Raw genomic sequence first — 14774 nt, 5'->3', positions numbered from 1 at the left:
AACCATGCATGTATATGTGATATCCATGTTTTGCATTGTATTCATCGATATAAACTATATATATGGATAGCTTTCGTGTGAAAGGGTTTTGTGAAATCGGGGTAGCGGGGATTTATTTTCTTGTTAAAAGAGCAAAACTGGTTTTGGGAAGGGTTCTCGCCTCTTGTCTCGAGGAGACAGAGATGGATTTTTGTAATGCGGTAAGGATTACCCGGTTGTTTGTAACTAGGTGTGAGGTTCGGATTGTTCCCGGAATGGTTGTTGTTGTTTCACGATGATTAAATGGATTTGGGGAATCATCGGTTGTTATTTACTATGACTGGCCCGTTTGGGAGCATAAGTTGTTTTTATTTGATGGTGGAAAATCCAGGAACTCATACCTACAGAATCAACGATTTAAAAGGAAAAATAAATATGTAATTATAGTATTTTAAAAATAACTAGTAATACGAATATATATATATATATATATATATTACTACGCTTATCACGAGGGGATTTGGAAAAAAATGGTGAATTCCTATAAAGAAGGAACTGTTGTCGCATTCCTGAGACGGCGGTTAAGCTTCTAGGATTCCAACTGGTGGTGTACACCTTCGAGGTGGTGGGCCACCTTTAAAGGGATGCATCACGGGGATGTAGTCCGGAATTCCTTTTCTACTTTTCCGGATAACCATGTTTATGCGATGTCACGATGTATGATGATTAGCTTGTGTGAGGTTACATGCTACCTCGATGAGGTTTAGACGCGAGAGTGAGAGTTTAGTCCACTCCCTGGATGTGTCGATCCCGAAAGCATCTGCGATCGTCGAACGGTTGACCATCGTAAGTTAGGTGGCGGCTTCGTTATGGGGTCGTGGTAACAGGGCCCACCTGAGCCCTAAAAGCTTTGGGGATTTTGTGTGTACGAACACAACAACGACATTTCAGCTCCCTGCCAGTAAAATCAGGAAAACAACGGTGCATTGTTCACATTGGAAAGTACTGAACCGAGATTTGCCTGCGGATCGGGTCGAAAATACCGCGTACCCTCACCATTCTAATAGGATGCAGCGGCCACAATAGTTGTATGATGATTGTGAAAACTATATTTTAAAAATTAAAGAAGCATGCCGATACGATTATTGCTAGTTAGTGATTTAGTATATAGTCACGATATTTTGATTTGTATTATGACAAACCTGCATGTTTTAAATGTTTTGTTATAAGTAGTCTATTTATTGGTTATGTGCGTTTCTACTGGGCATAGTTGTTTGCTCATCCTACTTAACATTTCAGACGAGCCAGTTGCGGATGAGGCTTTTCCTAACCCTAGCGATGATGGTTATGGGGATTTGGGAGGATTCCCTTATGCTTGACGAGGACAGAGTCAAGTTCATATTTTGGGTTGTATAGAGATAGTCTAGTCATTTTGGTTGTATATATAAAGAGCTCCGCTCATTTTGATGTATTTATTTGATGTATTGGAGTGTAGTTCATCTTAAACATTTTGGATATGTATATGGGCATCACAGTTGTGTATAGGGTGAAGATTTTGTATATATATGGTTGTTGGAAGGGTATTATGAAATGTCCAGGTTTATTACAGGTGTTAGGGTTTACGAATGTCAATTAAACAAAGGAAACTTTATCGAAATTTCGGTAGAATTGGGATGGTGTCGGCCTCGAGATTCACTCATCGTCCTCGGGATGTGTGCTGGGGTCTCGGGGCGTGACAAAACTCATCCTTCAGATCAGCATAAAGCGACCTAGACCCCAACTCCTCAGCCATTGTCTCTGCTGAAGAAGACAATGAAGCCCTAACTCCACTATGAGCTATAACCTCATCATCCCTATCACTTACCATTCTCTCTCTCCACTGATCTACCTCCACTTTCCCACTCAAACTATCACTGGTCATAGACATTATGAAATCAAAAGGAAATAAAGATAAAGTTTTTCAAATAAATGCACCTGGAAAACAAAAGGACGAGAAATGTTGGTTTGTTTTTTCGATCCTTTTTTCTCTCTGCTTTTTCTTCGCGTGAATTGGTAGAATGAAAAACTGAAAGGCCTTTCCCACACGGAAAACAAATCTTTTCGTATTCCCACAAATGCAATGATAATTCTCCCACAAACCGCCGCGATTTTGGGCCCACGAATCCAGCCTAACAGTTCCCGCACATTTTTCAAAAGCCAATTAAACCAACCAGTTGTCCGACACGTGTTTTAAAACTTTATTTTACCCTTTCTTTTTTTCACACCACAGCTGTCTAAAGAACGGATAAAATAAAATGGGCTGTGTAAGTACCCTCCGTTCTGCACTACAATACACGTGTCCACACACCATGTTGTACCAATCCATCAACTTGTACTTATCCATCAGAACGTACCAACGACCCAACCCCAGGTCGTCCCTAGCATCAGTTACAACCATTTATGGAAGCAAATCAACTAGCGCAATTTTGGAGCTCAATCAACGCAACAATCAAGGAGACATTTACTTTGTAATATCAGAATAATGACGAATCATCAAGATAGCACATAAGGTGAATCTACACTTCATAACAGCCTGGAGTAAATAAGGAAAGTCAGCTTAAACATCTATAAGTAGAGAGAGATGAACTACGTAAGACTTGATTCAAGTTTACTCCAAGAAACTTGATATGTATGCAACTCTTATCCGAAGAAGAGTGCAGCCATTCCCTATCAAACAGATCATTAGGTCGTTGTCCCCTAGACACCAAACCTCTACTTGGACAAGTCTGTCCACAAATTCGTCATCATCCATATGCTAGAATTATTATAGATAAGCAAACACATTGGGTTGTGATGCATCAACAAATGCTTCAAATGAATATTGGTGTCTAAATGAAGGCGCATGTATGATAACAAAATATAAATCCCAGAGTAGCTAGTAAAAATTGACCGAATAAGAGAAAAAAATGGCAACACATTTCATCCTTAAAAACATTTCTACTTCACTCAAAAACTGTCTGACTATAAAAAGCAACCATTATTTGTATTGTGATAAAAAAAGAACGTTTTCGATCATGGCTGGAGCGAGTAGTAGTAGTAGTAGTGACGAGTTTGTGAAAGGAAGTCTACTTCCTAATGGCGTTGCTGTTATTACTCTTGATCGACCTAAAGCCCTCAACGCAATGAACTTAGGTTCTTTATCTATCGAATAATATAATTTTACCTTTTCATTTCAGTGTTTATTACTTTGTTTGATGATGATGATGCAGATATGGATATTAAATACAAAAGACATCTTGATGAGTGGGAAACTAATCCGAGTGTGAAATGTGTCCTGGTAGAGAGCAGTTCACCTCGGGCGTTTTCAGCAGGTACGATTATTTTTCGTCTCCAATTAATTTTATTTTAATTGTCAAATGAAGCTTTGTTTTCCAAATTTATAGAGTGAGGGATGTCATTTTGAATGGTGTTTTTTGTTGTTTACGGGTGGGTGAGATTGATGATGACTATTCTTGACCTGCAGGAATGGACATCAAGGGGGTTGTTGCTGAAATTCAGAAGGACAAAAATACACCTCTGGTGCCCAAGGTCTTTTCCCAATCCATGGTTATTACTATTTAGTTTTTAGTATGTATGCTTAATGTGCCAGTGGTGGTTGGAAGCAAAGTATGAAATTACTATATATTGGTTATACAACCTTATCCAGCTTTCTAATCTTGTGTGTGTGGATGGTGACGAATCATTTCAAAATCAGTATCTCCAACTGTTTTGTCAGTTGTGTAGTTTTACTCACCTGTATCCTTCAATCTTCATTAATGGAGGCTCTAACTGCTAGATACTCTCTCTGTCTCTAAACTCTCTGCTATTTTATATTATTTTTTTCTTATTTGATGGACTTTGAGACAGCAATACAATCAGCCTCCTTCCCTTCCTATGGAAAAAGTTGAGGGTTAGAATGTGCTAACCTTCAACCTCCCTTGACCACACAATTTTTCCGCAATGACTTCTACAAGCCTAGAGCTAAGGGTGGAATTTGAGCCGTGTGACTCGGACTCATTTAAGCTTGGCTTGAGCTCGTTCATTTAGCTAAATGAGCTGATCTTGAGCCTAAATTATAGCTTGTGTGACAAATGAGCTTGATGAAGCTCGCCTCGATTAGCTCAAATAGCATCTTCGCATTGTAAAATAACCAAGCTACTCAAGCTCGGCTCGCTAAAATCTCGGCTTGAGCTCGTTCATATATTAACCGAGCCGAGCTTGAGCATAGTAAAGCTCGGCTCGATTAGCTCGAATTCCACCCTTACCTAGAGCTTGTTCATTTGAGTTCGGGACCCAAAACGTATCGTTTTTTATTCAGAGCCCAAACTGCTTGAATTATATTGCCTTTTGAACTTTTTGTAATTCAACAGTCCTTTCATCAACTATTTTATTTTAAAACTTGATCCAGTGATCATTGTTAATTGGCCTTCTAAATCTTGGTATTCATATGTATTTTGCTATGTCAATGGCTAGTGTGGAGTTTCTTAGGATGATTGTATTGGTGCATATAGCATAATGAACAAGTTTTAAAGTATTTCTCTGGTGGTTTGATAAGGCCTTATTACACTCACTCTCTTTTTAGTTTGTTTGTTTTTGTTTGGGTTTTTCTTGTTTCCTCTTGTTTTTAGGTGTTTTTCTTTTTGGATTTTCTCATTGACAGATTCGTCCAAGGTTTAAAAATGGCCTATTTACTTTATGTGGTCTCTCAAGCAATAATTGAATAAGGATTATTGTCCATAGCTACTTCTTTATCATATTCATATTCTTTTCTTGTGGTCTATATTAGCTACTTACGATTGAGAAAAACCCAGTGCAGATGTTCATCAACAGATTATATATCATTATTTCTAATGTAGATTTAAAATTTTAAACTGGCGGAAGCAAACAATTTTATAAAAATCTACACGTTGAGTTGAATAAATTATCGAAGAATCCTAAAAGTCTCTCTTTTATTTCTTCTCAAAATTCAATGACATCAATTAAAGCTCCAAATACTGAAACCTAATTTTGCAAGCCCATTATTTATAACTAGGGTTTTCTTTGCTAACCAAAGAAACTTACTAAGATGCCCTTAGCAGCAAACAGCTAATATAAATCAAAGAAATACTATAAAGGGGATGCATATTGCTTGCACCCATGTGCTTGACCAAGACTTGACTACGATGTCTACATCACTAGGGGTTTCTGTGCTAACCCAAGAATTTCTGAATTTTACTATGATGCCCTTAGCAGCAAGCAACTAAAATAAATCAAACAATAAAATAAAGGGGATGCATATTGCATGCACCCGTGGGCTTGACCAAGACTTGACTATCTACATCAATTTCTTTTCCAGGTAGCTCAATGTGGTAGTCACTGGTTACATGTGTGTTATAATAGGTTTAGAAACATTTGTTATTCAATTCTGATCAGTCTCTTCAGTTTGTTTTACACTTGGATGCCTAGCGAATTAAGTTTGCTCTGTGGTTTCTAAGCTTACATGCGTGTCTTCTCATTTCGCCCCCTTTCTTAGCATTGAGAGGTTGAATTTGATCTTACTGTAGCATATCAAACACTGCAAATTGTTTTCTTATTTGTTGGCTGTGTGCATGTCTCATCACTAACAAGATGCAGAATTGCAGACCTTGTCCTGTCCAGTCCAGTTGTTTTGCATCTGCCTCTGTTTTAGTATGTGAACATTGGCTGTTATTGTACTCATATTGGTTGTTTTTGTACTCACTTACATATAAGATATATCTTTATTTGTAAGCTACCTACTAAGCTTGGGGTGACGAAGTTCCTAGTTGATATGTGGTGAACAGTGGTATATGCTGGCTTTCTATGAAAGTTTTAGTATTATTTGCTTAATTTTTTTTTGTTTTATATTTAGTTAGTTTGTTTGTTTGGTGGCTGTCGTATTTTTTTGTTTTTATAATTAAAAAAATGATAACACTTAAACTTCTTATGGATACATAGATCATATTATCCCCCTCCCCAAGCCGAAAGAAGGACAAAGAAACATTGCTGTATTAGTTGTTTGCATATGTTGTTACTGATGTTAATTGAAGTTAATGTTGTGAGTGCCCATATTTTCTGCAGGTGTTTGGTGCAGAATATAGTCTGATATGCAAGATTTTTGAGTACAAGAAGCCATATATTTGCTTCATGGATGGTATTACAATGGGTTTTGGAATTGGTCTATCTGGTCACGGTCGCTACCGTATCATTACAGAGGTCTTATTGCATTTGGTTTTAATATTTATAGAGATGCATCTTATGATGGTTATTTAAGTATTTTGACTTGTGTCCTAGATTCCTTCTAACTATTTATCTTATGTGGGCTTTGTTTTAGAGGACGGTTCTCGCCATGCCAGAAAATGGAATTGGCTTGTTCCCTGATGTTGGGTTTTCTTACATCGCTGCACAGAGTCCAGGAAAAGGTTCAGTTGGTATGCCCTTTCAACCTCTTAATATGCTCACATCATTTTCAGATACCTTGCACAGTTGTATTGGTGTCGGCGGCAATTTTCATGCCCAAGCCCGTATAATGTAGGTTTCCACTAGAATTTGTTTCTTGGTTTTGGGGCCACTAGGAATTTTAGTGCACCATATGGTTTTATTTGAGCTTTTATTCTTCTAAGAATGCATGCAACCAGAGATCTTTTCTTATTTACCAGTACGAAAATCCGCTAAGTTCGTGATTCGCAATATTTGCTGGCTTATTTAGAGTACCAAAATACAGCATGTTTGGGGCATGTCGCAAAATATCGCTTTTCAGGTTCTTCCTTTAGAAACTTTTGAAAAATATTGTTTTAAAGGTACAGGAATTTTTACCCCCGAACGACATTTTGTGCTGTGTTACTTTATCACTCCACATGCTTATTGGGTCTTCTGTAGTCCTTTTATGATCTTTAGCATGACCAGTGAAAACATCTTGGTAAAAACTTAAATTGTCAGTACTGCCATTGAGCCCTTTTCTTTAGTTTGGTGCTAGTTAACTGATTCTCTTCATCAGTCTGTCTCCAGGAATTCATCTCATGTTGTTTCCATTCCTTGATTATTCTTCTATCACTTGAATGATCCCCTTAGGTTCAAGAGAAAGATTAGATATACTTGGATATCTACACATTAAGATTACCATATTATCTAAATGTCCTTTTTTTTGGTGGTTCAATATTCTGCTCCATCAAAGAGTGCCACTCTTTTGCTTAGTTTACGTTGACTAAATCTACATTTGTTTGGACAGCTTTTATGCTTTCTACATCAGTTCCTGCTTTTATCTGTTTATACTATTATTTGGCTTAAATTACTAAGTTTGCTTAAGGTGCCTATCTTGGAATGACTGGGAAAAGGATTTCTTCACCTGCTGATGCTCTTTATATTGGTCTCGGGTCTCATTATGTGCCATCTGGGAAGCTGGCTTCGCTGAGGGAAGCCCTTCAATCTCTTACCTTGTACGTATTGAATCAACTTTCAGTTCATGACCTGATATTGGTTTTTGTAAGTTATACTTTAATTGGTAAAGAAACTAAGTTTTGTATTTATGTACGAGCCCTGTATACCTAAACTATTCATTATCTGTGACTTTTGCAAAGTATAGTTGATATGCATGCCAATTTTTTTCTGCCATGATGCTTGACTGATTCTTAATGTGTTTGTGAAATTGAACATGAAAATATTGGATTTTGGTCCTCTCCCTTCCCATGGGATTATGCAAATCTTTGCTAAATAAAAGTTTTTATGTTCCGACGAGTTTACTCAGTTGCATTAGTTTGGTCCTGTTGGGGGAGTTTTAATGGATTGCCTTCTAGGTCCTGATATTAGTTACATGTTCTGTCAATTGATACATGTGAAAGTTTACTTCACAATTTAAACATTTGAGAGTCTTTTCCTCTTCAAGCTTTTCAGTAAAATTATTGCCAGCCTCTTGAATGTGATTTTGGTTTATATATCCATTGTCGAAATAGTTCTGATGACCCGCACAACGACGTCGAGACACTACTCGGAGACCACAGCATCACGCCTGAATCAGAGTCCCAACTGAAGTTGTTATTGCCTCAGATAGTTTCATCATTCAGCCCGGATAAGTCTGTCGCTGAGATAATAGAAGAATTAAAGAAGCGTCAGCTGAGCACTGACAGTACAGGTATTTATTAATTTTTTTCTTGCCAATCCAACAAGCATCCATTGTTGCAAATAAATTTGGACATTTGACCTTGAAGTGATCAATAAGATCGTCTAGTTCAAGTAAATGCAGTCTTTTTTCTTTTCTTTTTTAATTCTGTCCTCTTGCCTCCATCCGTAGAGTCGTAGACTGGGCACTATTGTGAACCATTAGTGTTGATCAATTTGTAGGTAGCAGATAGCACTAGATATAAAAGTACAATTCATTTATACCATCAGTTCATAAGAGCTGATAAATAGAAAAGAATTGAGCTGACGAGGTAGAGACAAGAACAGTAATTGTTTCTTTTTTGGAGGTTGATAGTTACCTATAGGTGGGCCAAACATTCATGTATAAGTGGGCCTATGTAGAAAGTTGAGGACCGTAAGGTAGTCGGCGTGTACTGTTGAGGGCTTCCGCGTTAGCTTATTGTTATAATTTTTTTTAAGGAGAATCAGTTCCACTCCTTAAAAGAAACAGGCAAGACAAATCAAAAGGCTAAATGATATATTCATACTACAATCATAACAAAATAGAACTCCATACTTGATATTATTACTCTAAAATAAACAAAGAGACTCAAAAATAAACAAAGGACGGTTATGTGTTTGTTTCAGTACAAATTCATGTTTCAGGAGCAATTTTGTCAAGGGAGGCGGAGGCTCTAACCTGCCATGATTTATCATGTTACTGGTTGATTTTCATACATGATTACATGATCATCTTTTGTGCAGAGGCAGAATGGGCTAAAGATGCAGTTTCAGGTTTGGGAAAAGGCGCTCCTTTTTCCCTATGCTTAACACACAATCTATTCTCCAGAGTTGCATCTGCACGACAAAAAAGTGATGATAATTTAGGCAAAGTGAGTTTTTTTTTTATTTTGTTTTTTATTGCTCTTGTGCTTTTCATTAAAAGTTGATTCTAATGACTCAAACCCGCATATTGGACCTGTAATTGGCTGAATACAGTTGAGCGCTGTCATGAAAGCTGAGTATCGCATTGCAATAAGGTCGTCTCGTCGAAATGATTTTGCTGAAGGTGTCCGGGCAGTTTTGATTGACAAGGATCAGGTAATTCACTTGATCCAGTTTGATCTCTTTCTCACTCAATTTCAAAATCTGAACATGGAAACCTGTACTGATTCATATTTCACTGAGTAAGCACACATCGGTACCACTTGGCATATCCTTGACTAAAATTGAGATTTAATCTAGTAGGTCATAATCTTCTTTTCTACCATGTAGACTGGATGATCTACCTTTTTCCTTAGAACTTTTTACCTTATCTATTTTGTGCAAAGATTGTTTACTTGGTTCCTGCTCTACTATTTTGGTAGCATCATCGCCTTACATTTTGTGCAACAGTTAGTTTCAGAAACTACAACGAAAGGAATTTTCAAACTCCTTGAGCAGTTGTCTATGTTCAATAGCTTGAAATATCATTCTTCCACAGGTTTGACATGAAGGATGATAGAAACTAGTAAATGATTGACCGAACATTCATTTGTGGATATGCTGATGTGATCTATAGTCCCACTCATTAATTGAGTCTTTATACAGCGACCTTGCGTCTGTGTCTAAATATAGGTATATAGGTCTCAGTGGAAATCTTTGTGCTACATCTTTGATACGCTGAATGGATAACCTCAGCCCTCAATTGTAATTTTGCTCCCTAAACAAAGTAGTAAGGAGTCAAAGGCCATGAGCAATTGTGTCATGTTTGAAAAATAAAAGCAATAAGGATTGGTAACAACTCCTAATTATTGATCCAAATGTTTGGGTTGATATACAGAAATTAATAGATGCTGTCAAACAACGCTCAGTTCTTTGAAAGTTGATACGGACTTGGAACAAATTGGAGGCTATACTTCCATATGATTAAATCTCCATCTCCATCTACTTCTAGGCTGTGCAGTTTAAGTGTTAATAGGCAGCAAATCGCTCCAAGAGCTTATAACGATTAATCCTATTAATTGGAATTAATTGGGGATTAATTCTTAATTAGAATTAATCGCGAATTAGTTTTAATTTAAATTTAATTTATTTACTATAGTATTTGATTACCACTTGATTAAATAGTAAATTCAACAAACAATTTTTTGATATATATTAAATTTATAAACATGAATAATGAAAAATAAGAAGAAAAAAAGTAATGAACTTAAAAAAGATTACAAAGCGTGGAGAGGTGGTTTAACGCAATAATGCCTTAACGGTTTAACAGACTTGCTTTTGCACTGTTTATAAAAAGGTTATTGCGCACACACCATTTTAATAATTATTTCCTTTTTGCAAGAAAATTTAAAGGTATTTGACTTCGACAGTTTGACCCATCTTCCTCAACCTCTAGAATAGTAGAATCAGTACAGATCCGATTTTACTTGTCTCTATATTTGCTTTGATTTGTCTTCACCTCACGATTAGAAAGTTTTTCTACCAATCATACCAATCAAATGCATTGAAAAACCAAAACCAATAAGAAAAAAAGGATTCAACCAAAGAAGAAGAAGAAGCAGATGACTTAACAACATTTGAAGCTTGGTTCTATTGAGTATGCAGTTAATTGGACTAAATCAGTGCCTTTTCAAAGCCGATTTATCGGAAATCGGCCGATTAATCGGTCCAAATCGCCCAATTTAAACTTATAAATCTTTTGCTGATCGGATCAATCAAGTACCGCATAGCGATTACTCGCCGACTAATCACCGATTAATAGCTGCTTAAACTGCACAGCTTCTAGGACTGCATACCTGTACACTGTCAAGAAGTCAATATGCTACTGTCTTTAACCTGTTTGACCTATATTGTTTTGAAGATTCTAACAGTTTGCCTCAAACGTGTTGCAGAAACCAGTGTGGAATCCGTTGAGAGTAGAGGATACTGATGCAGGTGAAGTGGATGCTCTCTTTGAGCCATTGCAGTCAGAAGCCGAGGAATTAAGTGTCTAATCATATGTGCTTGTGTTGGTAATATCTTGAGTTGAAGTACTGGAGGAAGATTATGCATCAGTTGAAACTTGAAAGAAAATAGTATTGACATGAACTAGTCAGCACCATGTTGGTGCAACCTTTAGTTTTTTTAGTTTGAGACTTCTACCTCGAAACTAAACTTTCATCACCTCATAATGTCATCTAACATATTAGGTGGAAAAGGTTAGGTTTTCAACTAATCAGCTTTCCGGTCAGCCTCTAAACCTCCTACCTGCACATGCCATTGATGACACGTTGTATAGCCTTCTGACTAGTTTGCCTAGTATAATTTTCTGGTTAAAGAATAATAAAGTAGCTATCTTGAAGACAGTAACTAATCTCATCTCCCAATATTGAATATCATTGAGGCCAGGACTACAATTCCATGCCATTTCGTTCTAAACAACAGTACAGCTTTTAAGGATGATAAATTCTGATCGTATGAGGGGCATTGATTGTTTGGCAGATAAAAGTCCCTGTGCAGAAAGTCAGAAACCAGATGAAGTGATACTGTCCGAATTCTATTCAGCAAGGGAAATGGAATGAAATAAATGAGGTTACTCAAATTACTCTCTGTTTATATCTTGCAATTTGGTGCACAAATTACAAATGGCAAAAGAGATTCTGTAAGATGTAACTCTAGTTCTGTTTACTCTCTTTTGTTCTGTAGATAAACAGTTACATCTAACATTTTTGTCTGCAAGTATGTAACTAAAGAAAGCCATAAAGACATAATAATAATATCAATTCTCAATTGATAAGTTCCACTAAACTTTGGGTATTGGAAGAAATTGAAAATATATAGTCGAACTGAAACAAACAAAGTAACTTTTTGAATCTTTGTTTTGTTATAAATAACCAATGGTTGAATGGTTGGATATTTAGTTTTGTTCTGGAGGAAAATATAATTATGTTATGTGTTATCGAAGATGATGATTACACGGAAAATTGTTTATGGCTAATAACGACGGATATTTTGAAAAATTATTTGAAAAGTTGGAAACAACCAACTTCAATTTGGTCACCAAAAATCCCCCACAACTTCACTTTTTGTATGTTTGAACTCATCTTCTTCCAGGTAATTTTTACTGTCTCAAATGTTTATAACTTTATTCATTTCAGTAGTTAAGCGTTCATCTTTTTAAACTGTCATATCTAAATCCCCATCACTGATATACTGCTATCATATAATTCAACATCAGTAATTACAAGTGTTAGCTCATATATAACAACCCCATGTCGATTTCATCACGTTTCTTCAAATGCCCATTCGAATTATAGAGTACCCTTCATTTCATCTAAATCAGCCCCTTACTTTTCTTTGACCTCATTTTGCTTGGAAACGTTGAAACTATTATGGACAATTGTAGGCCTGAACAATGTATGGATAGGGCTCTTGACTTGGTTGGTCGACGAGGTTTCAAGGAAAAGATTGCGTTTAGATTTTTTACCATCAAGAAAACTCAGACATTTAATGAGATGATTGATATATTGTCCAGCACAAAGTATAAGGTAAAACAGTTTAGAATAGTTTGTGATTACTTGATTATATGAAGAGAAATGGCAAGAATACGGTGCCCGTTGATGTGCTTCTTGATATATTGAGGAAATATACGGAAAAACATTTGACCCATCTTCAGAAATTTACGCATAAGAAGTGAATAAGGGTAAAGACTCAGCCGGAGATCAATGCGTTTAATTTATTGTTAGATTCTTTGTGCAAATGTAGTTTAGTTGAAGAAGCAGGGTGAAGCCAGATGCAAATACATATAATATCTTATTCTTTGGGTGGTGTAGGGTTAGAAATCCTTCGAGAGGAATGCAAGTATTGGAAGAAATGATCAAATTAGGTTATACCCCTGAGAATTTTACATATACTACTGCCATAGACACATTCTGCAGTTGCTCTCTTTGAGTTCATGAGGACTCGAGGTTCAACAATGTCATCACCCGCTGCTAAGCCTTATGCAATCATAATTGTTGCTCTTGCTCAGTGTGATAGAATGGAGGAGTCCTTCAAACTTATAGCAGATACGAGCAGTAGCAGTTACCTTCCTGATGTTTCAACCTACAAAGAACTCATTGAAGGATTGTGTTTAGCAGGAAAGATTGAAGAGGCTTACAAATTTTTGGAAGATATGGGGAGCAACTGATATTGTCACTTATAACTGTTTCCTTAAGTTTCTTTGTGACCTCGAGAAGGCAGACGAAGCGCTTAAGCTTATCTGAGAATCTTTGAAATGGGTTGTGTGCCTAGTGGGCATACATTCAATATGCTGCTCACAATGTCTTTTGAGGTCGGCCAACCAGATGGGGCATTTGAAACTTGGGATGAGATGGATAGGAGGGGCTGTGCACGAGATACTCTAAATTAGACAAAGATACTCTAAAATAAACAAAGGGCAGTTATGTGTTTGTTTCAGTACAAATTCACGTTTCAGTAGCAATCTTGTCAAGGGAGACAGAGGCTCTAACCTGACATGCTTTATCATGTTACTGGTTGATTTTCATGCATGGTCATCTTTTGTGCAGAGGCAGAATGGGCTAAAGATGCAGTTTCAGGTTTGGGAAAAGGTGCTCCTTTTTCCTTATGCTTAACACACAATCTATTCTCCAGAGTTGCATCTGCACGACAAAAAGATGATAATAATTTAGGCAAAGTGAGTTTGTTTTGTTTTTGTTTTTGTTCTCGTGCTTTTCATTAAAAGTTTATTCCAAAGACTCAAAGCCACATATTGGACCTGTAATTGACTGAATACAGTTGAGCGCTGCCATGAAAGCTGAATATCGTATTGCAATAAGGTTGTCTCATCGAAATGATTTTGCTGAAGGTGTCCGTGCAGTTTTAATTGACAAGGATCAGGTAATTCACTTGATCCAGTTTGAACTCTTTCTCACTCTATTTTATCATCTGAACGTGGAAACCTGTACGAACCCTATTTATTGAGTAAGCACACACATTATAGTACCACTTGACATATCATTTTAGATTATCCAGTTGGTCATAATTTTCTTTTCTACCGTGTATATTGGATGATCTTTCTTTTTCCTAAGAACTTTCTACTTTATCTAGTTTGTGCAAAGGTTGTTTAAATGGTTCCTGCTCTACTATTCGGTAATATCATTGCCTTACATTTTGTGCAACAGTTAGTTACGGAAATTACATAAGAAATGAATTTTCAACCTTCTTGAGCAGTTGTTCATGTTGAATAGCTTGAAATATCATTCTTCCACAGTTATGACTTGAAGGACGATGGAAACTAGTAAATAATTCAACGAACATTCATTTGTGGATATGCTTATTAGAGGGAAATAGGAATGTTTAGTTCAGTCGACACAGTCTGAAGGAGAAATTCAGAATTAGTTAGTATATTAGAGGGACGGAGTCCAAGGGATATTTCTTCTCAAATGCAGAAAAATCTGAGTAGTTTTTCTGGGGTGGAATTTTAGAAAGGGGTTAAACTTAGAATGGAAAGAAGAAGACTTAGTGGGAGGATAGACGATTGAGTAGTTTCGTGAATAATTCTCAAGAGTCCTCCCTGTGGTCGGTGGTTCATTTCAGTTCAGAATTGAGAGGAACTCTAATGTAGAGTGTTTGTTGTTGCAAGAGTATATGTTTAGTTGGTTTATTGTGGATGTCTGTGGAGAAAGATTGTGATCTTCTTT

At 36.7% G+C, this 14774-nt stretch overlaps 1 protein-coding gene and 1 pseudogene across 3 annotated transcripts; both read left to right on the top strand.

The window, feature by feature from the left end:
• The first annotated feature begins 2761 nt into the window (after positions 1 to 2761).
• LOC147510901 (ATP-dependent caseinolytic (Clp) protease/crotonase family protein) lies at positions 2762 to 11438 on the top strand. 2 transcript variants are annotated; one of them, XM_086602740.1, is made up of 10 exons: positions 2762 to 3150; positions 3228 to 3329; positions 3482 to 3546; positions 6076 to 6210; positions 6329 to 6425; positions 7301 to 7430; positions 7944 to 8122; positions 8875 to 9002; positions 9109 to 9210; positions 10986 to 11438. In XM_086602740.1, exons 1-10 carry the CDS (start codon positions 2925 to 2927, stop codon positions 11085 to 11087), a joined length of 1266 nt encoding a protein of 421 aa, XP_086458866.1. In that variant the 5' UTR covers positions 2762 to 2924; the 3' UTR covers positions 11088 to 11438. The 2 variants fall into 2 exon arrangements, with proteins under 2 accessions (XP_086458866.1, XP_086458865.1); XM_086602739.1 differs by having other exon boundaries at positions 2819 to 3150; positions 3300 to 3329.
• Positions 11439 to 11529: 91 nt separating this feature from the next.
• Positions 11530 to 13618, top strand: LOC147510900 (pentatricopeptide repeat-containing protein At1g73400, mitochondrial-like; annotated as a pseudogene). The gene is made up of 2 exons (XR_015219109.1): positions 11530 to 11664; positions 12479 to 13618. The product of XR_015219109.1 is annotated as a pentatricopeptide repeat-containing protein At1g73400, mitochondrial-like (transcript).
• Positions 13619 to 14774: the final 1156 nt, after the last annotated feature.

Source organism: Coptis chinensis, chromosome 3 (assembly GCF_015680905.1).
Source record: "Coptis chinensis isolate HL-2020 chromosome 3, ASM1568090v1, whole genome shotgun sequence".
NCBI lineage: Eukaryota > Viridiplantae > Streptophyta > Magnoliopsida > Ranunculales > Ranunculaceae > Coptis > Coptis chinensis.
Note: the sequence above shows the minus strand (reverse complement) of the source record. Positions and strands in the feature narration are given on the sequence as shown.